Below are 21,091 nucleotides of genomic sequence, written 5' to 3'. Positions count from 1 at the left end.
AGTATTTTTGGACAGTGGGATGTCATAGAAAAGTGTGTTAGAGTGAGGGAAGACTGAAGACACTTTATTTTTTTTTTTTTTTTTTTGTCTTTAAATAACAGGGTTTATTTATATCGTTGGTATTTATTTCCATTGACATCATTTTCTTTTTTTTTTTTTTGTTTTCTTTTTTTTTTTTCTTTTTTTTTCTTTTATTATTATTATTATTATTATCATTATTATACTTTAGGTTTTATGGTACATGTGCGCAATGTGCAGGTAAGTTACATATGTATACATGTGCCATGCTGGTGCGCCGCACCCACCAACTCATCATCTAGCATTAGGTATATCTCCCAATGCTATCCCTCCCCCCTCCCCCCACCCCACAACAGTCCCCGAAGTGTGATGTTCCCCTTCCTGTGTCCATGTGTTCTCATTGTTCAATTCCCACCTATGAGTGAGAACATGCGGTGTTTGGTTTTTTGTTCTTACGATAGTTTACTGAGAATGATGATTTCCAGTTTCATCCATGTCCCTACAAAGGACGTGAACTCATCATTTTTTATGGCTGCATAGTATTCCATGGTGTATATGTGCCACATTTTCTTAATCCAGTCTATCACTGTTGGACATTTGGGTTGGTTCCAAGTCTTTGCTATTGTAAATAATGCTGCAATAAACATACGTGTGCATGTGTCTTTATAGCAGCATGATTTATAGTCCTTTGGGTATATACCCAGTAATGGGATGGCTGGGTCGAATGGAATTTCTAGTTCTAGATCCCTGAGGAATCGCCACACTGACTTCCACAAGGGTTGAACTAGTTTACAGTCCCACCAACAGTGTAAAAGTGTTCCTATTTCTCCACATCCTCTCCAGCACCTGTTGTTTCCTGACTTTTTAATGATTGCCATTCTAACTGGTGTGAGATGGTATCTCATTGTGGTTTTGATTTGCATTTCTCTGATGGCCAGTGATGGTGAGCATTTTTTCATGTGTTTTTTGGCTGCATAAATGTCTTCTTTTGAGAAGTGTCTGTTCATGTCCTTCGCCCACTTTTTGATGGGGTTGTTTGTTTTTTTCTTGTAAATTTGTTGGAGTTCATTGTAGATTCTGGATATTAGCCCTTTGTCAGATGAGTAGGTTGCGAAAATTTTCTCCCATTTTTTAGGTTGCCTGTTCACTCTGATGGTAGTTTCCTTTGCTGTGCAGAAGCTCTTTAGTTTAATTAGATCCCATTTGTCAATTTTGGCTTTTGTTGCCATTGCTTTTGGTGTTTTAGACATGAAGTCCTTGCCCATGCCTATGTCCTGAATGGTAATGCCTAGGTTTTCTTCTAGGGTTTTTATGGTTTTAGGTCTAACATTTAAGTCTTTAATCCATCTTGAATTGATTTTTGTATAAGGTGTAAGGAAGGGATCCAGTTTCAGCTTTCTACATATGGCTAGCCAGTTTTCCCAGCACCATTTATTAAATAGGGAATCCTTTCCCCATTTCTTGTTTTTGTCAGGTTTGTCAAAGATCAGATACTTGTAGATATGTGGCATTATTTCTGACGGCTCCGTTCTGTTCCATTGATCTATATCTCTGTTTTGGTACCAGTACCATGCTGTTTTGGTTACTGTAGCCTTGTAGTATAGTTTGAAGTCAGGTAGTGTGATGCCTCCAGCTTTGTTCTTTTGGCTTAGGATTGACTTGGCGATGCGGGCTCTTTTTTGGTTCCATATGAACTTTAAAGTAGTTTTTTCCAATTCTGTGAAGAAAGTCATTGGTAGCTTGATGGGGATGGCATTGAATCTGTAAATTACCTTGGGAAGGACGGCCATTTTCATGATATGGATTCTTCCTACCCATGAGCATGGAATGTTCTTCCATTTGTTTGTATCCTCTTTTATTTCCTTGAGCAGTGTTTTGTAGTTCTCCTTGAAGAGGTCTTTCACATCCCTTGTAAGTTGGATTCCTAGGTATTTTATTCTCTTTGAAGCAATTGTGAATGGGAGTTCACTCATGATTTGGCTCTCTGTTTGTCTGTTATTGATGTATAAGAATGCTTGTGATTTTTGCACATTGATTTTGTATCCTGAGACTTTGCTGAAGTTGCTTATCAGCTTAAGGAGATTTTGGGCTGAGACAATGGGGTTTTCTAGATATACTATCATGTCATCTGCAAACAAGGACAATTTGACTTCCTCTTTTCCTAATTGAATACCCTTGATTTCCTTCTCCTGCCTAATTGCCCTGGCCAGAACTTCCAACACTATGTTGAATAGAAGTGGCGAGAGAGGGCATCCCTGTCTTGTGCCAGTTTTCAAAGGGAATGCTTCCAGTTTTTGCCCATTCAGTACGATATTGGCTGTGGGTTTGTCATAAATAGCTCTTATTATTTTGAGATACGTCCCATCAATACCTAATTTATTGAGAGTTTTTAGCATGAAGGGTTGTTGAATTTTGTCAAAGGCCTTTTCTGCATCTATTGAGATAATCATGTGGTTTTTGTCTTTGGTTCTGTTTATATGCTGGATTACATTTATTGATTTGCGTATATTGAACCAGCCTTGCATCCCAGGAATGAAGCCCACTTGATCATGGTGGATAAGCTTTTTGATGTGCTGCTGGATTCTGTTTGCCAGTATCTTATTGAGGATTTTTGCATCAATGTTCATCAAGGATATTGGTCTAAAATTCTCTTTTTTTGTTGTGTCTCTGCCAGGCTTTGGTATCAGGAAATGAGTTAGGGAGGATTCCCTCTTTTTCTATTGATTGGAATAGTTTCAGAAGGAATGGTACCAGCTCCTCCTTGTACCTCTGGTAGAATTCGGCTGTGAACCCATCTGGTCCTGGACTTTTTTTGGTTGGTAAGCTATTGATTATTGCCACAATTTCAGCTCCTGTTATTGGTCTATTCAGAGATTCAACTTCTTCCTGGTTTAGTCTTGGGAGGGTGTATGTGTTGAGGAATTTATCCATTTCTTCTAGATTTTCTAGTTTATTTGCGTAGAGGTGTTTGTAATATTCTCTGATGGTAGTTTGTATTTCTGTGGGATCGGTGGTGATATCCCCTTTATCATTTTTTATTGCATCTATTTGATTCTTCTCTCTTTTTTTCTTTATTAATCTTGCTAGCGGTCTATCAATTTTGTTGATCCTTTCAAAAAACCAGCTCCTGGATTCATTTATTTTTTGAAGGGTTTTTTGTGTCTCTATTTCCTTCAGTTCTGCTCTGATTTTAGTTATTTCTTGCCTTCTGCTAGCTTTTGAATGTGTTTGCTCTTGCTTTTCTAGTTCTTTTAATTGTGATGTTAGGGTGTCAATTTTGGATCTTTCCTGCTTTCTCTTGTGGGCATTTAGTGCTATAAATTTCCCTCTACACACTGCTTTGAATGCATCCCAGAGATTCTGGTATGTTGTGTCTTGGTTCTCGTTGGTTTCAAAGAACATCTTTATTTCTGCCTTCATTTCGTTATGTACCCAGTAGTCATTCAAGAGCAGGTTGTTCAGTTTCCACGTAGTTGAGCGGTTTTGAGTGAGATTCTTAATCCTGAGTTCTAGCTTGATTGCACTGTGATCTGAGAGACAGTTTGTTACAATTTCTGTTCTTTTACATTTATTGAGGAGAGCTTTACTTCCAAGTATATGGTCAATTTTGGAATAGGTGTGGTGTGGTGCTGAAAAAAATGTATATTCTGTTGATTTGGGGTGGAGAGTTCTGTAGATGTCTATTAGGTCTGCTTGGTGCAGAGCTGAGTTCAATTCCTGGGTATCCTTGTTGACTTTCTGTCTCGTCGATCTGTCTAATGTTGACAGTGGGGTGTTAAAGTCTCCCATTATTAATGTGTGGGAGTCTAAGTCTCTTTGTAGGTCACTCAGGACTTGCTTTATGAATCTGGGTGCTCCTGTATTGGGTGCATATATATTTAGGATAGTTAGCTCTTCTTGTTGAATTGATCCCTTTACCATTATGTAATGGCCTTCTTTGTCTCTTTTGATCTTTGTTGGTTTAAAGTCTGTTTTATCAGAGACTAGGATTGCAACCCCTGCCTTTTTTTGTTTTCCATTTGCTTGGTAGATCTTCCTCCATCCTTTTATTTTGAGCCTATGTGTGTCTCTGCACGTGAGATGGGTTTCCTGAATACAGCACACTGATGGGTCTTGAGTCTTTATCCAATTTGCCAGTCTGTGTCTTTTAATTGGAGCATTTAGTCCATTTACATTTAAAGTTAATATTGTTATGTGTGAATCTGATCCTGTCATTATGATGTTAGCTGGATATTTTTCTCGTTAGTTGATGCAGTCTCTTCCTAGTCTCGATGGTCTTTACATTTCGGTATGATTTTGCAGTGGCTGGTACCGGTTGTGCCTTTCCATGTTTAGCGCTTCCTTCAGGAGCTCTTTTAGGGCAGGCCTGGTGGTGACGAAATCTCTCAGCATTTGCTTGTCTGTAAAGTATTTTATTTCTCCTTCACTTATGAAGCTTAGTTTGGCAGGATATGAAATTCTGGGTTGAAAATTCTTTTCTTTAAGAATGTTGAATATCGGCCCCCACTCTCTTCTGGCTTGTAGGGTTTCTGCCGAGAGATCCGCTGTTAGTCTGATGGGTTTCCCTTTGATGGTAACCCGACCTTTCTCTCTGGCTGCCCTTAACATTTTTTCCTTCATTTCAACTTTGGTGAATCTGACAATTATGTGTCTTGGAGTTGCTCTTCTCGAGGAGTATCTTTGTGGCGTTCTCTGTATTTCCTGAATCTGAATGTTGGCCTGCCTTGCTAGATTGGGGAAGTTCTCCTGGATAATATCCTGCAGAGTGTTTTCCAACTTGTTTCCATTCTCCCCGTCACTTTCAGGTACACCAATCAGACGTAGATTTGGTCTTTTCATATAGTCCCACATTTCTTGGAGGCTTTGCTCGTTTCTTTTTATTCTTTTTTCTCTAAACTTCCCTTCTCGCTTCATTTCATTCATTTCATCTTCCAGGGCTGATACCCTTTCTTCCATTTGATCGCATCGGCTCCTGAGGCTTCTGCATTCTTCACGTAGTTCTCGAGCCTTGGTTTTCAGCTCCATCAGCTCCTTTAAGCACTTCTCTGTATTTATTGGTTATTCTAGTTATACATTCTTCTAAATTTTTTTCAAAGTTTTCAACTTCTTTGCCTTTGGTTTGAATATCCTCCCGTAGCTCGGAGTAATTTGATCGTCTGAAGCCTTCTTCTCTCAGCTCGTCAAAGTCATTCTCCGTCCAGCTTTGTTCCGTTGCTGGTGAGGAACTGCGTTCCTTTGGAGGAGGAGAGGTACTCTGGTTTTTAGAGTTTCCAGTTTTTCTGCTCTGTTTTTTCCCCATCTTTGTGGTTTTATCTACTTTTGGTCTTTGATGATGGTGATGTACAGATGGGTTTTTGGTGTGGATGTCCTTTCTGTTAGTTTTCCTTCTAACAGACAGGACCCTCAGCTGCAGGTCTGTTGGAGTACCTGGCAGGCCGTGTGAGGTGTCAGTCTGCCCCTGCTGGGGGATGCCTCCCAGTTAGGCTGCTCGGGGGTCAGGGGTCAGGAACCCACTTGAGGAGAGTGTCAGCCGGTTCTCAGATCTCCAGCTGCGTGCTGGGAGAACCACTGCTCTCCTCACAGCTGTCAGACAGGGACATTTAAGTCTGCAGAGGTTACTGCTGTCTTTTTGTTTGTCTGTGCCCTGCCCCCAGAGGTGGAGCCTACAGAGGCAGGCAGGCCTCCTTGAGCTGTGGTGGGCTCCACCCAGTTCAAGCTTCCAGGCTGCTTTGTTTACCTAAGCGAGCCTGGGCAATGGCGGGCGCCCCTCCCCCAGCCTCGCTGCAGACATGCTGTTTGATCTCAGACTGCTGTGCTAGCAATCAGCGAGACTCCGTGGGCGTAGGACCCTCTGAGCCAGGTGCGGGCTATACTCTCCTGGGGCACCGGTTCCTAAGCCCGTCGGAAAAGCACAGTATTCGGGTGGGAGTGGCCCGATTTTCCAGGTGCCGTCTGTCACCCCTGGAAGGGGAACTCCCTGACCCCTTGCGCTTCCCGAGTGAGGCAATGCCTCGCCCCTGCTTCGGCTGGCGCACGGTGCGCTAACCCACTGACCTGCGCCCACTGTCTGGCACTCCCTAGTGAGGTGAACACGGTACCTCAGATGGAAATGCAGAAATCACCCGTCTTCTGCGTTGCTCGCGCTGGGAGCTGTAGACCGGAGCTGTTCCTGTTCGGCCATCTTGAAGACACTTTATATAATTGGACCTAGTTTTGGTGTTATTCTGCTGTTTGCCATGTTCTGTAAAGGAAGTAGGTTTAGATGCGAATGACATGCTAGTAATGAGATGGTAAATGTATATCTTGCTGCAAGTGCCATTTTTTTCAAGAGCTATTTATTAATTTACAAAATAGCAAAGACGGCTTGACAAGAGTCATATGTAATGTTGGTAACATTGATTTTATTTTTTTTAAGTTATTTTAGAGATGATTTAGAAGATGTGGCAAATTGGCATGGCCAAACTGTTTTCAAGCAGAAATGAGTGCTTTGCCACTTCAGGTGTTTGATAATCTTGGCTGTCACTATTTTTATGGAGCCAAAACCTCACAGCATGCAGGCAGACTTCCAGGAGAAGTGTGGCTGTATCTACTATTTCCTGAGTCGTGCAAGTTACTGTTTGATAGACAGCCCCCGATTCTCATGGTGTGATTTATCATACATGTTTCTGGTTAATTTTTGGCTTTCAAACATATTTTTGCTCTTTAATGTCTAAATCTCCTTTGATCTTTTACTTTATCTTTCCTAGGCCTCTTTTAAGGGTTTTCTAGAATACAGTGGTTGTAAGTGAGGAGTAGCAAATCCATCTGTGATCGCTGGGTATAACTGCTTTTCTGACTTTGTCTCTCTCCCTCTCTCTGTAACCCTTCTTGATTCACTCCTCCAGTCCTTAGAGACTGAGCAGGGTAGAGGAGTAATCCAAGTGCCCATCCCAACTTTGGGAAAATCACTTGTTTCTCTGAGCCTTGGCTTGCTTGTCCTAAAATGGAGATGATAATGCCTGCTTGCTTACTTCAGAGTTAGGAGGATGAAGTGAGATAACATAAACAGTCTTTGGGAAGTGCAATTCATCAGATCAATGCAAGTAGTTATGAGCACCACAATGCATGTTTTCTGAACTCTTGCAGTCCTCATGGTTTAGCCAAATAGTTTAGCAGTTCACTCATAACTGTTACCTAACATTCTTTACTATGTCTCCTGGGCTTTTGTCTGCTTTCTCCATCTTTGCTGAAAGCATCTTAAAGGTGGTAAGCATGGTTTCCACTTCTGGATCTGTCACAATGCTTAGCAATGAATGCTTAAATGAGAAACCAAGTTGAACATGTCACAAATGCCCTTCTCCTCAGTCTCCAAAACCTATGGCTACTTTCTCTGACTGACTTTAGGAAGCTGCCTCACTCTACTTACTTGTTTCCTATCCTCACAATAATCATCTCTGCATTCAACAAACATTTACTGAGCATGCAGTAATAAAAGTTCATACTGGCTAATACTTACAGAGCCCTTCATCTGTATCAGGCCCTGGGCTTCACCCTTTACGTGGAGGTTCTCACTTGAACCTCATAACAACCCTGGGAAGTAGGTATTGCCATTATTCCCATTTTAAATATGAGTGAATTGTTAAGTAACTTTCCCGAGATTATTCAACTGCAGGGTGGCAGAGCACAATTCATTCACAAACAATCCAATCTTAGAGCCCAAGGTCCTGTATTATACCTCAATATCTGGGGGATTTCTTCAGTCTTCTCTTTTGTATAGTTGACATTTTTGAAGAGTACAGGCCAGTTACTTTGTAAAACATCTCTCCATGTGTGTTTGCTTGATGTTTTCTTGTGATTTTTGAATTTTTGACAGAAATAACACAGAAGTGTGCTATGTTCTTCTTAGTACCTCATATCAGGAGACAGATGATGATGATGTGTCTCATTACTGGTGATGTTCACTCTTATCACTTGGTTAAGATGATGGTCAGCCAGGTGTTTCCACTGTAAAATTAATAAATATGTAGCACTTAATAAGTAACAAAGAAGTATTTTATGGGGGACAATATGAGCTAAGTAAATATCCTGTTCATCATTAACCTTTGACCCACTAGTTTTAATATTGATTGATGATTACTGCCTGAGTCAATTATTATTATGATGATTGCCAAATGGTAACTTTATAAATTCTGTCATTCCTTCTAGATTATTAATAGGCATTCTACTATAAGGTAGTTTTCTCTTCTCTCTGGTTTATTTATTTATGAATTTACACTTTGCTCAAAGGATTAAAATATATTACTATCAAATTGTCCCAGACAGGACCAGCAAAAGCCCTTTCAAGCTGGCCCCTATGCCCTTTTGACATATACCCCATCATTCTTTGAGCACTTCTCAATTTTCTGGTACAACATACTATTTCAGGCTCATTTTTTATTCTCCCAATTCCTGCCCAGAAGTCAGCTATTTCTACAGAAACTGATTCCTTTTAATGGAGAATGGTATTTAGAACCCAAGATCTGGGTACTCGATTTGCTTGATACTACTGGGATGTCTTTGCTTCTAGGCCTTTCAGAGAGAACTAGGAAATACTGTACACATATATGTATAGTGTATATATTCATTTATATCTGTTGATATATCTGTGTCTATCCATCTATTAAAAACCATGAGTTCATACTGTTTGCAACAGCAATTCAATTCTACTAGATTTATCTTAGTCTTTCCACTTCGCATGTTTGTAACTCTCTCCTCTGACAGTAAGAAATCTGGCTCCTATTGTTTTTATGTATTTATGTATTTGTTCAATCCCCCCTGAATATTTGACTCCCAGCCATCCTGGCCCAGCACTGACCCCTGTCCCAGGCCAGAGGACCACTCCCCACCAAACCTCATACTAAAGTTCAGTCCCTACAAAGTGGAAGAGGAAAGGAAGGAAGAGGAAGAAGGAAAGGCCAGTTTGAAAGTTCAGCCCCAGACATGCAGTGCCCCGTTGCCCCCAGGGAGCAAGGCTGAGCCCTGGACATACTAGCTCCTCACCTCCACTGAAAGTTCAACTTGACTCCAGTGGAGGTTTTTAATCAGACAAAGTAAGGTGACCAGATTCGCATTTTTGAGTGACATTTTGGTGGCTGTGGCCTAGGGAGAAATTGGAAACTGACAGATGTAGAGATAAACTGGGAGCCACTAATGACAGTCCAAGAACCTGAAAAGGAGATGCATCCTAGACCCTGTACGTGCCCCTCCTTAGGCTTTCTAGAGTTGGCACACTCGATGGTGTCTAGTTTATTATTGTCGGATTGCTGTCCACCTCCTGACCTCAGAGGCATTCTAAGGGAAACAAATATCTCTGGAAGACAAGAAAATCACAGGACAGAAGTGTTGGGCAGAAATGTCAAGCTAGAGGGTTACACACAAGTTTAAAGAATACTTCTAAAAAATAACTTCAGTTTACAATAACTTCAGTTTGCTCCAAACCAAAACTTCATTTTACATTTCTGAATAAAGAAAAACTTTGCTGCAAAAGTCGAGGTAAAAGAAGGTTCTTAGGGCATAATAGCTCAGGGTAGGAAGGGTCTGCCATTAGAAATTATGAACATTTATACCAGCAACAAACAATGAGTTTCTGGAGGCAACAGTCACTACCCTCTCTGAAAGAGCAGAGGAGCAAAACCTTGGCAACTCACATAATGAGGCTTTGTCCAAAGGAAGGCAAAAAAAAAAAAAAAGATTTCTCCTTTTGTATAGCTAATACAAACACAAGCTGCCAAGAAGGGTCAACCATCATGGGTCGTTGATTACCCATATTAACCCTGATGGCCGCCTTTACCAAAAACTAACACTTGGGGAAGACCACACTCTGCCTTTGCCCATTTGGCTGCCAAGTACACTGCTGCTTTACTGAAATAACAACTGCAAGTGGATTCATGGCCCTGGGTGGTATCAGTGTATTTTTTTCTATTATTTAGAAATAGATCTGTCATTTTGTCATTTGTGATTTTCTGAAACTATAAGCACAGGAAGCCCAGCATTTGCCACTCAGGTCTATTAATACTTTGTTCTACTGACCTTAAGAGATAGTATAATATAATAATTAGGCATGCAGGAGCCAGGCCGCCTGAGTTTGAATGCTGATTCTCTTGTTTACTAGCTGTGTGACTTTGGACAGGTTACCTAACCTCTCAGAGTCTCTGTTAGCTGATCCTGTAAAATGGGGAAACTTACAGTACCTTTATCACTAGTAAATAAGTCAATATATGTTCCCACATCTTGGGTAAGCTAAGTTCTGGGCTCTGCTGAGACCTCAGAGAATGAGGCTCAGATCATGCAGAACTGAGGTTCATAAATCCACAGAGCTGGTCCCATGATAAGAAGCAGCCCCATTCTCAGTGCTTTATGTCCATGTCATGGTGGACTTGGGTGTGACTCAGGTGGCATGGCATTGAGGGATACCCAGCAGCAGGCATTCTGGGCTGTGATTTGAATTCTCCAGGCCTCAGCTCCTGCTTGTTAAAATGGAGAGGATAATAGTACCTATCTCATGAAGCTGTGGACAGGAATAATGCATTTAAAGCAACTAGCACAGAATCTGGCTCATTTAAGTGCGATATAAATGTTAGTATTACTATTGTTATTGGTGACCATGTGTGATGTCAGCTGGATTGTGGTCAAGTCACAGTTTATAGCTCATGCATGGCTAAGGGTGCTCTGCCCAGCCCAAGTTCAAGGGCTAGCCAGATCCAGGCAGAGAGACAGGACCACAGTCTAGTAGGCTGGACTTTGGGCAGAACTCCAGCACTGTCCGGGAAACAAAGTGGAAATTAGGAAGCCAAGCTGAAAGCTTAAAATCCAGTTAAAATGACAGGCCAATCCAGGCACACTTGAGGCCAGGCAAAGGGCAGGAAGACTAATTCCAGCCATTAAGGTGGAGCGAGACCCTCTGTCTCCTGCCTGCCCCTGGTCAGAAGTCAATTGTTCAGGTACTGGGCAGGGTCAAGCCAGGAGGGCTTCAGCTTGATCTGTCAACTCATGGAGCCTTTTCTGCAATCAGGTTTTCACAAAGGGGACAGAAACAGGGAGAAGAAGGGCTCAGAGGAAAGAAAGCAGTATAGTAAAAGAATGCTGGGGAAACCAGCCTCCCAAATATTTTGGCCAAGAGCCCAACCATGAAGCTAAACACCTGAAGCCTAGGAGCTGAAAGAAACCATAGCAGTCATGTTTACCACCCTCCTTATCTAGGGACACAAAACCACTGGGGCAGATGTGTTTCAGATTCCAAGTTTTTCTGTACTTTAGAAAGATGTTAGGATTACTAAGACATAAATTGTATAACACCCCTAGCAATTTCTGGGGGAAAAACACCACAATCCAACAGGCTAATCTTGCTGTGGTAAAATGTATAAATATTTACACAAAGTGGGATGCAGCCTGTCAAAAGCATGTCAATTCAGATCCAGTTTGTCACGAAAAGAGTTTACACCACGCTGAAGGAAAATGTGTGGTGTTCAGAGCTCCTGGGACCTTGAAGTTGAGAGTAAACAGTTGTAGAGAGGACATAGCTAAGATGTCCACCAGCCATGTGACTAATCCAGAAGTGCACACACAGTTCACTGCAAATTCAACTCAGTTTTTGACTGCATACTACTGAACATCTGCCAGGTCCCAGGCACCATGCTCAACACTGAGGTTCTGGTCGTGTATTCATATTCAGAGCTGCTGTATCAAAGTACCGCAAACCAGGTGGCTTAAAACAACAGAAATTTATTGTCTCACAGTCATAGAAGCCAAAATCAAGTTCAAAATCAAGGTGTCAGCAGGACTGTACTCCCTCTGAAACCTATAAGGAGAGTCCTTCCTTGCCTCCTCTAGTTTCTGGTGGCTCCTGGCACTCTTTGGCATTCCTTGGCTTGTAGATGCATCGCTCCAGTCTCTGGCTCTGTCGTCGCATGGCATTTTGCCTGTGTGTCTCCCTCTTTTCTTATAAAAACACAGTCACATTGAATCAAGGGCTCACCCTACTCTAGTATGACCTCATCTTAAGCGATTACAGTGACTCTATTTCCATGTAAGGTCACATTCTGAGGTACTAAGGGTTAGGACTCCAACATATCTTTTTTTGGAGACACAGGTCAACACATAACAAGTGGTAAACCAAAATAGATATAGCCCCATGCTTTCATCAAGCTAGCAGTCGAGTGGGGAAGTCACATTACAACTATGTTGAGAATTTTCAAAGGGGGAAGTATTAATGGGACCATACAGTAAGAGAATTTTATCCAGTTGAGGGTTTCCTCTCTGAAGAAGTAGCATTTTAAATGGAAATGAAAAGATGAATAAAAGCCAAGCAAAGAGGGGAAAAAGGCACTAATGCCCTCACTCTCTGATGCCTAGACCAGAGCCCCTGTCCTCCTTGCACCGGGCTTCTGCAGAAGCCAGGCCCCAGAACCTCAGAGAAGGACTCTAAGTGTCTCCCAGGCCACCACTCATAGCCAACCTTGCCCCCAGGCTGGCTCTGCCTGGCCTACAATTCCTCTCTCAGAAACAGCCAAAGGCACAGAACGCAGGGAATAGGGCATCAGCCCCCAGGAAGACCCAGGCCCACAGTTGCAGCCTCTCTGCAGGAGAGAAGTAGGGAAGAGTCTCTGCTTTCCCTTTGTTGACCTAAGTTGATTACAATATTTTTTACCCAGAATCAGCAAAGTCTTTAATATACAGACAGCTTCTGCTGATCTCCGTCCTTGAGAATGCAGTGCACTTTTATCAGGGCAGGCAGATATGTCTGTTTTGTGAGTTTCTCTGAGCAGTGCTCAAGTGGCCTCATGGCTGGCAAAATTCCTCTGCTTCAAGGTCCCAGGGGCTAAATTTCTGCCAGAAATGGTGGCAGAGTTTGGGGAAGTGAGGATGTAAAGCCTCTACTTTGATGAGCTTAACCTTGGGACAGAATTAGCTGTGTAGGCAGCTATTTTATAAGACATACAAAGAGAGGTCACCAGCATTGGCCATGGATGTTAGATTTTGTTTTACACCCACAACATTTTAGTATTTCCCTTGAGTGGAAAGAAAACCTTTTTTGAAGCATAATACCCGTAAGGAAAGTACACACAAATCCTATGTGTACACTAGGTCACTTTTCATAAAATGGACCCAGATCCAGCCCCTAGATCTAGCAAACGCCCCAGAAGCCCACCCCACTCTACTCCTCTTCTAGTTTTTACCCACCAAGGGTAACCAATGTTCTGGCTTCTAACACAGTGGATTAGTTTTGGCTTTTGAGCTTATATAAATCACACAGTAGCAATTTTTGTGTTTCTGGCTTTGTTCATTCAATTTTATGTTCGTGAGATTCATTTATGTTGTTGCTTATTGTTGCAGTTTATTCTCATTGCTGTATATAATCTTGTGTGAATATATCATAATTTTTTATTCATTCATGTGTTGATGAACATTTGGGTTTTTCCAAGTTTGGGCTATTATGAACAGTGCTGCCATGGATATTCTTGCATATGTCTTTTGATGAACATGTGCAAATTGGGGAGAGGTATATACTTGTATTTGGTTGTCTATTGCTGCATAACAAATTTCCCTCCACACCTAGTAGCTAACAATGACAGTAAACATTGATCACCTCTCACAGTTCATTTGAGTGAGGAATTTGGAGGCAGCTTGGACAGGCAGTTCTGGCTTGAGGTCTTTCCTGAGGTTGCAGTTATCTAAAGGCAAGCTTGGGGCTGGAGGGTCTGCATTCAAGGTAGCTCACTCACATGGCTGGCAAGTTGATGCTGATTATTGGTGGGGAGGCTGCAGTTTCACACATGAACTTTCCTTAAGACTGTCTGGGTATTCTCATGACATCGTGGCTGGCTTCCCCACCCCGTGAGTGGGCAAAGAGAGAGCATCAAATTGGAAGCATTATCCTTTTTGTGACCTAGCCTTGGAAGTCACATAGCATCACTTCTGCCTCATTCTATTCATTAGAAGTGAGCCACTAAGTCTAGCCCATACTCAAGACTTCACCTTTGGAAGGAAGGCATGGCAAAGAATGTATGGATGTATCTTAAAACCAATAACACCACAATGTTTTAAAGCTTATAATTAACTCAAGCTAAGGGTTTAAAAATAAGATAAGTTTATAGAAATTTACACAAGGATCTAAAAGAAATAAATTCAACCCAGCTTCTCTTCTTCTATTCATTTAAAACTTTGCAAATGTCCATAGAGTTTTCAAGGTATTTTTTGGAAACAGCATGGTACAATAGAAAGGCTCTAGAGCCAGAAACAACCAAGTCTGAAGCCTGGATTCACTACTTACTAATTATGGGTACTTGGACAAGTCAGCCTCTTGGATTTCCAGGTTCCCTCAACTGTAAAATAAGGGTAATCAATAGAGCTTATCTCATATATTTCTGAAGGCAATTAAATGAGATAATGTGTTAAGATGCCCTCTATGATGGTAGGTCTCATCGATTTGCTCATTTAACCAATAACATTAACTATCTAAAAGGTGTTCTGATGGACCCTGTGAGTGATACAAAACTGACTCAGATGCAGGCCCTACATCAGGAGGTATACACTCTAGTAGTGCCCTTGACACGTAGAATAACTGTAATACAACTGAGAAAATGGTCAATGTCTGGAGCAAGTATGGATACAGTGTTTTAAATATGGGTATATTTGGATATATAAAAATGAAAGACATTTTGAAGGGTAAGGAAAGGGCAAAAGATATTCCAAAGTAGAAATACAACTTGCATAAAGACACAACTAGAAAACCATGGGGCATAAATAGAGAATAACGGACAGATTATTACAGATATGGCTAAGCTTAGTGTAGATGAAAGGAGATAGTGGAAACAGGTTGGAAAGTTAGTTACATGTCAGAGCAGTAGGAAGAGATTGAGCGCATACACTTAGTATTACAGTCTGATGAAAAACATTAAGGCCAAAAAATTTACAACCAACTTTCAGGACAAAAGCTAGGTGGGACTAGCTACTAGAGGATCTACTTACCATGTTTTCTTGGCCAATTCCTGTTTGTAAAATCTTTGTGCCTCAGATTGTAAACAGAACTTTCTAAAATTGATCTTTAGAGGATGCTTCTGACTTACAGCCTGAGCGACTGAGCTTTGTCCTTATCATTCCCAGTTTGTAGGCTGCATCAGCAGGGAAATGCAGTGGGATTGTTTTCATAGGCCCTTAGCTCACTATAAATGTACTTCTCAAGACTTGGCCCTTTGGAAATGGCCAGTTCGTGCACTCAACTCATCTGCGTATTTGAGTGCTACATCCAGATAATGAGCCACTCTCTTCACTTTACTTCCCCCCAAGACGACTGATCAATGGAGCAGCCTTCATTTCTGTTACATTATCCAGTCCCAGGCAGTGATGATATTTAAACATAAGACAGACATGTTTCTATGCAGCAATGGAACTTTGAAGGAAGCTGGAGCCAATGACCTTTCACTTTGAAGCCAAAGAATTACAAGCATAAAATTTTCAGTCTTGCTAAGAATTGGGGCTGGAGAAATTAGCAGAAAGTCCTCTTTAAGCCCCACAATTCAGTATGTGGTGCCCAAAGCCTTTATGTACTCAATCTATGTCTCATTTAGCACTCCCCTCTTATTTTGATGAAGTTTATATGTCCCATCAGAATAAACACGGTTGTAACCATTATTGGTGATTTTGTGGGTAAAAATTGGATATTCTATTTTATCTCCCTCTTTGCTTTAATGTAAATGAATTCTAGAGCATTAAGGGAGAGGATAGATTCTAGGCTTAGGATAGAGCTGCCAGCCAATCTTGGGCTGGCACTTCCCACTTTCCCAGTTAGGGGTTTTAACTCCATTTGAGTTCATGGGAAACGTTCTCTGCACAGGTACTAAGGGTGTGTCCTCTTCCTCTCTGATTTCTTCTCAGGTGGGAAATTGGCAAGTGGAGTCCATGTAGTCTCACATGTGGGGTCGGCCTACAGACCAGAGATGTCTTCTGCACCCACCTGCTTTCCAGAGAGATGAATGAAACAGTCATCCTGGCTGATGAGCTATGTCACCAGCCCAAGCCCAGCACAGTGCAAGCTTGTAACCGCTTCAATTGCCCCCCAGCCTGGTACCCTGCACAGTGGCAGCCGGTGAGTTCTGAAGTTACTCAATATTGGACCTTTTGTTTGCAACAGTGACTCAAAAAAGGGATGCTCTCTCAGAGTGGTTTTGTCCAGGGATGTTAAAGGGATGTTCAAGATCTGCTCATTTCTCCCTTCTTAGTACTCCCCTGACCTGATTTGAATCCAGATCTTTTAATTACAAATATCATGCTTTTTCTACTGTATCACACCCCAGTGACTTCCAAAAGCAATGCAGATGACCCATCTGTTAACCTGAGCATATTTATGACAAAGCTATCACCAAGCTAAGGAAAATTTTTTAAAATCAAGACAATGTGGTGGGCTTTCCATAAAGCTAAATTTGTTCTTAATTTATACCCTTTCTAGTTTTTTTGCTGTTTAAAATTCTAAGAAATAAGGGTAGTAGGCAATGATTTTTTTTAACATCATTACTTAGCAATATAAGAAGTTAGAAATGCTGAGCCAATTCCAAGTATTTTTATTTTCCTGGTCCTGTGAATTCCAAAAGTCTGGGAACCATTGTTTCAAAACGGGGGTTGACAAACTGCAGCCCTCAAGCTAAATCTAGCCTGTAGCCTTTCTTGTGTGTGTAAATAAAGTTTTATTGGAACACACCCATTACTTTACGTACTGTCTATGGCTGCTTTTGCACTACAAGGCAGAATTGCGTGGTTGTGATAGAGAACATAAGGCTCATAAAATCCAAAATATGTGCTATCCCTTTACAAACAAAATTTCTGATCCTGCACCAGGCATATATAATAATAACACAACTATTTTATCATAATTTCCTATCTAAAAATAATATGCATTTATCAAACGTTAATCTTTTTACATGCCTTTTAAAAACACAGGATTTTAGGTTGATTGCATAAAATCTTATTTTGCAGTTTGCTCCCTATTAGGACATAAGACACTGCTTCAAAGGGACAACAAAGGTCACAAAAAGTAAGCATGAAAGGTGGAGGAGACATACATCTCTGTTTCACTGAGACAGTTTTTTCATTCTCAAAATTGTCCCAATTGAGGTGATATAGTCATCAGTGGAGAAGGAGAGAGGATGACAGCTCACATGCCATTGCCTTGTGCAGAAGGGTCTCCCATTTCCAGGCAGCCACGTGTCCTCCTCTGTGCTTTCTCCTAATCATTTGGCAGAGCCCCTTCCTTCTCCTTGCTCCTTGCCCATCGTGGAGCTGTGGTTTAGTAAAACACTCAAAGAATCAAATGCTGATGAATAAGCAAAACACTAAAGTATGAAGCCTCTGGCAACAGACATTAAATATATATTTTCTTTTAGAGCTTAAATGTATATGGCTAAGTTCATTAATTCCATGATACTACGGATGGTTTGTGGAAGAAGATGTCATATATTTTGAACACCAATGTACCAGCACTTAAGAAATATATATTATCGCTCACCAAGCTGAAGTAAATCCACACAACAATTCAGTTAAAATAAGGTTTTATTAGCCTTATTTTAGGTTTGAGGAAACTGAGGCAAACACAGCTAGCAAATTTAGGGTTGGTTATCAACTCAGTCTTATGTGACCCTTTCTACTATACCAAACCCATTGTGTATGGCTAAAAGGCCTTTCAGGGGTTAAACATGAGCACTTCTGTTTTACAGATGATGTAACTGTGGCCTAGATGTAGGCTTCCTTAAGATCATAAAGCCTGGACCAGAACCCAGGTCACCTGATTGCTAGTGCATTTATACTGAGTTACCTCTAACTGGAGTGAATCTATGACCTTAAACGCCACCACTAACCCATGCCAATCCTAATAAAAGGTGAGGAACCATCTCAAATCAACCTCCACTGTTGAAATTGTTAAGTCCCCATATTATTAGTAGCTTGCTGCTATTAGGTACATATGTTATGGATAAAATGTTTACTGAATGATGAAATGAATGAATAGATGAAAAATACTCCTTATAGGCCCTGAAAATGCTGACTTTACATCTTCCTGATATGTTTTTTATGGTTATAGGTCTTAATATTGTTCTAGTCTTGAAATGCAGTGAAACATCAATGTCTTTTTGATAGCCACACATGCTGCTGAATAATGACATTGACTCATGATGCTTTTTCAGTTTTTAGGACACAGCCACATATATGACCTTTTTTTGGTCAATTGCCACCACCACCACCTGTACACCCAACATCCCTATTTGAAACAGTGGACTTCCAAAGAATCACTTATTCTTAAATTTTCATCTACTTTGGGCCTGTGAAGATATGAATTTACTTTGAAAGCTTTTCTATTTCCTTCTTTTAGGGAGAAGCATTTGAAGATGAGTCAGGTTTAAGTTCATTTTTCAGGTTGGGAAACTTAATAGTAAACAACTGTTTGAAGTTCATCCAATGCATCAGTGACTACAGTTTAATAGGACCTTTAAAAAGTCTCTTCTTTCATACCTGAGACACAATAATTGTGAAAAATAGTCAAACATAACAAGAAATAAAGAACATAGAAGGTCAGCAGTGTTTCTACCCTCCAGAGACAGCCCTGTTAATGGTTTGATGCATAGGGTCTGTTTGTCCAGCATGGTGAAACCCAGTCTCTACTGAAAAAAATATATATATACACAAAAATTAGCCTGGTGTGGTGGCGGGCACCTGTAATCCCAGCTACTGTGGAGGCTGAGGGAGGAGAATCACTCATACTCAGGAGGCAGAGGTTGCAGTGAGCCGAGATTGCACCACTACACTCCAGCCTGGGTGACAGAGCAAGACTCTGTCTCGACAAAAAAAAAAAAAAAAAGAATCTTTGATAACTTTTAGGAATCTCTAAACCTGGAGTAAACAATAAACTATTTGTCTTACATTATTTACTGGAATCCAACTTCTTTGGCTAAGTTTTGTTGGGAAAAATTAGCTATTGCTGACTGCTTGGGAGAAGAAACCATTGTTTATGTTGTATGTTGTATGGTGCAATAAGTCCAGAGTAACTTCAGGGATCCCTAGGCTAGTTGGCTGTGGTTTTAGAACTCAGCTTAGTTAGGACACCAGCTGTTGAAAATCCATTGCCTGGTTAGCCCTGATTCCTCAGCAGTTCTTACTGGGAAAAGGGAACTTGGTGTACACTCACCTGGTCTTTTTCATTTAGCAAGGATCTGCCAGAGGATACTGCTGAGGTCTCCAATCCTTCAACACCCAACCTACAGCCTCTTTCTTACAAAAGAAAAGGAGTTGGGGGAATCACATGTTTCATTTAAAGGAATACAGATAACAACCTGATAGACATTGCCTGTTTGAGGGGAGAAACTCTCTCTCCTCTCTGTGTGAACACAGTGTTACCACTGACCTCATGTGTATGTTTCTCTTTCTGGGGGGAAAAAAACATAAATTATGTAAATTGTCTTCTGCCAGATAGGAATGCAACCTTCTTTGTTCTTTGTAGAGTATTTGTCTGACAAATGGCAAATAGCCAATATTTACACATTCTGCAGGTCCGGAGAGGGCCTAGCATGGAGTTCAGGTATTGATGTTAAGATCTTGTTTTAGAAACAATTAAGCAGAAATGAAACAGAAATCTAATTCTAGCTTTGGTTGTTAGGGGACCATCTTTATTTCAGTTCTGCCTCTTAATACTCTGCCCTTTGCTTTTCATCTCTGGTCTGTGGGAAGGATTCATTTCATATTTATCCTTACCAATTTATTTATTTATTTCTTTGAATACAGTATTTTATTCTGATCAACATAAAAATTATTTTAGGATTCACAGAATTCATTGTTGCTACAATTTACTCTTTTAAAAATATCCTTACCAATTTATTAATAGCTTTAATATCTTGTTAGTTTATATTTAGACAGCTTTTGAACACTTGTTTTATGTGCATGTAGTCCTCTGCATCTTCTGCAATTTATTAAATTCACTCATCATCATCATCCCCCTCCTCCTCCTCCTCCTCTTTGGTGTTGGTTATAAGTGACTTATTGCACACCTCATGAGGGATCATATCACACGGGCGAGTTACAACACTGTGATTGAGAATCACTGTTACCTATACCACAATTTAGTCTGAAACACTTTCATCATGATGGTCTACTGCTAGGATTTTTCTCAGTGACTCTAAAGCCAGTACATGTCTTGTTCAGGCCTTCATCCCTCTGCGCATCTGTCCCTGTCCTGTCTCCAGGCATGGCTCTCCCATCCCTGCTTGTATATTCCCCTGCCCACCTACCATTTCCCACTCCCCTGTGCTGTTCAAGGCCCAGCAGACAGCCTCCGTCTTCTGCAGTGACTCTTCTATTATCCTTCTACACTGAAGCCACATGGTGTTCAGGGGCAGACAGCTCACTTAACAACCATGTTACCCACTCAGGTACTTTCTCATGACTTCTGAGTTAGACCACAAGGTCAATGAAGGCAGAGACCAAGTCTCAGTGAGACCCCATAACTCCCAGGACACATCTGCAAAGCGTTGACTTTGGTGATAGAAAGGTACATGCCCGTTCTGCTGGTGTCATTTATTGAATACTTGCTACATTTCAGGAGCTGCCACTTTTGATAATAAGAGCATCACTTTCCCTTTGTTCAGCACAGCTCTAGACACTTTACATATTTAACTTACTTCATCCTCACTATCCTATGTGATAGTTACTAATATTATCCCCATTTTGCATGTGAGGAACCTGAAGTATTGTGAGCTTAATAGGAATTTGAACATTCTCTTTTATAACTCATTTGCTGCACTTGGCCTTTCTTGAGCCTCACAGCAACCTAGTGAGGAAACCAAGTCACAAGGCTGGTAAATGTGAAAGGGGCGCTGTGTGCTTCAAACTCATTTTCTTTTCCACTATGCAGTATGGCTTTCCCAAGACTTCTTTGCTATCTGCTCTTAACTGTTAAACTGTGAAGAAATCTAGTAATAGTCCTAAAATCAGCAGTTTACAAAACACTCAGTATCTGTTGCCTCTATCCAGGACAGTTCTTCTGTACATTGGCTTCCTATTGCTGCTGTAACAAATTACC

General features: G+C 41.0%; 1 protein-coding gene across 7 annotated transcripts in view; it reads left to right on the top strand.

Annotated features, from left to right (window-relative positions):
• The window catches only part of ADAMTSL1 (ADAMTS like 1), a 443,802-nt gene that overhangs the window by 263,024 nt on the left and 159,687 nt on the right, over positions 1 to 21,091 (top strand). For all 7 annotated transcript variants that reach the window (XM_063650521.1, XM_054500641.2, XM_063650519.1 and 4 more), the window contains one exon: positions 15,910 to 16,120. In XM_063650521.1, coding sequence (XP_063506591.1) covers positions 15,910 to 16,120 — 211 coding nt within the window. The remainder of the gene's footprint in view (positions 1 to 15,909; positions 16,121 to 21,091) is intronic.

Source organism: Pongo pygmaeus, chromosome 13 (genome assembly GCF_028885625.2).
Source record: "Pongo pygmaeus isolate AG05252 chromosome 13, NHGRI_mPonPyg2-v2.0_pri, whole genome shotgun sequence".
Lineage (NCBI taxonomy): Eukaryota > Metazoa > Chordata > Mammalia > Primates > Hominidae > Pongo > Pongo pygmaeus.
This window is presented reverse-complemented; position numbering and strand designations above follow the sequence as displayed.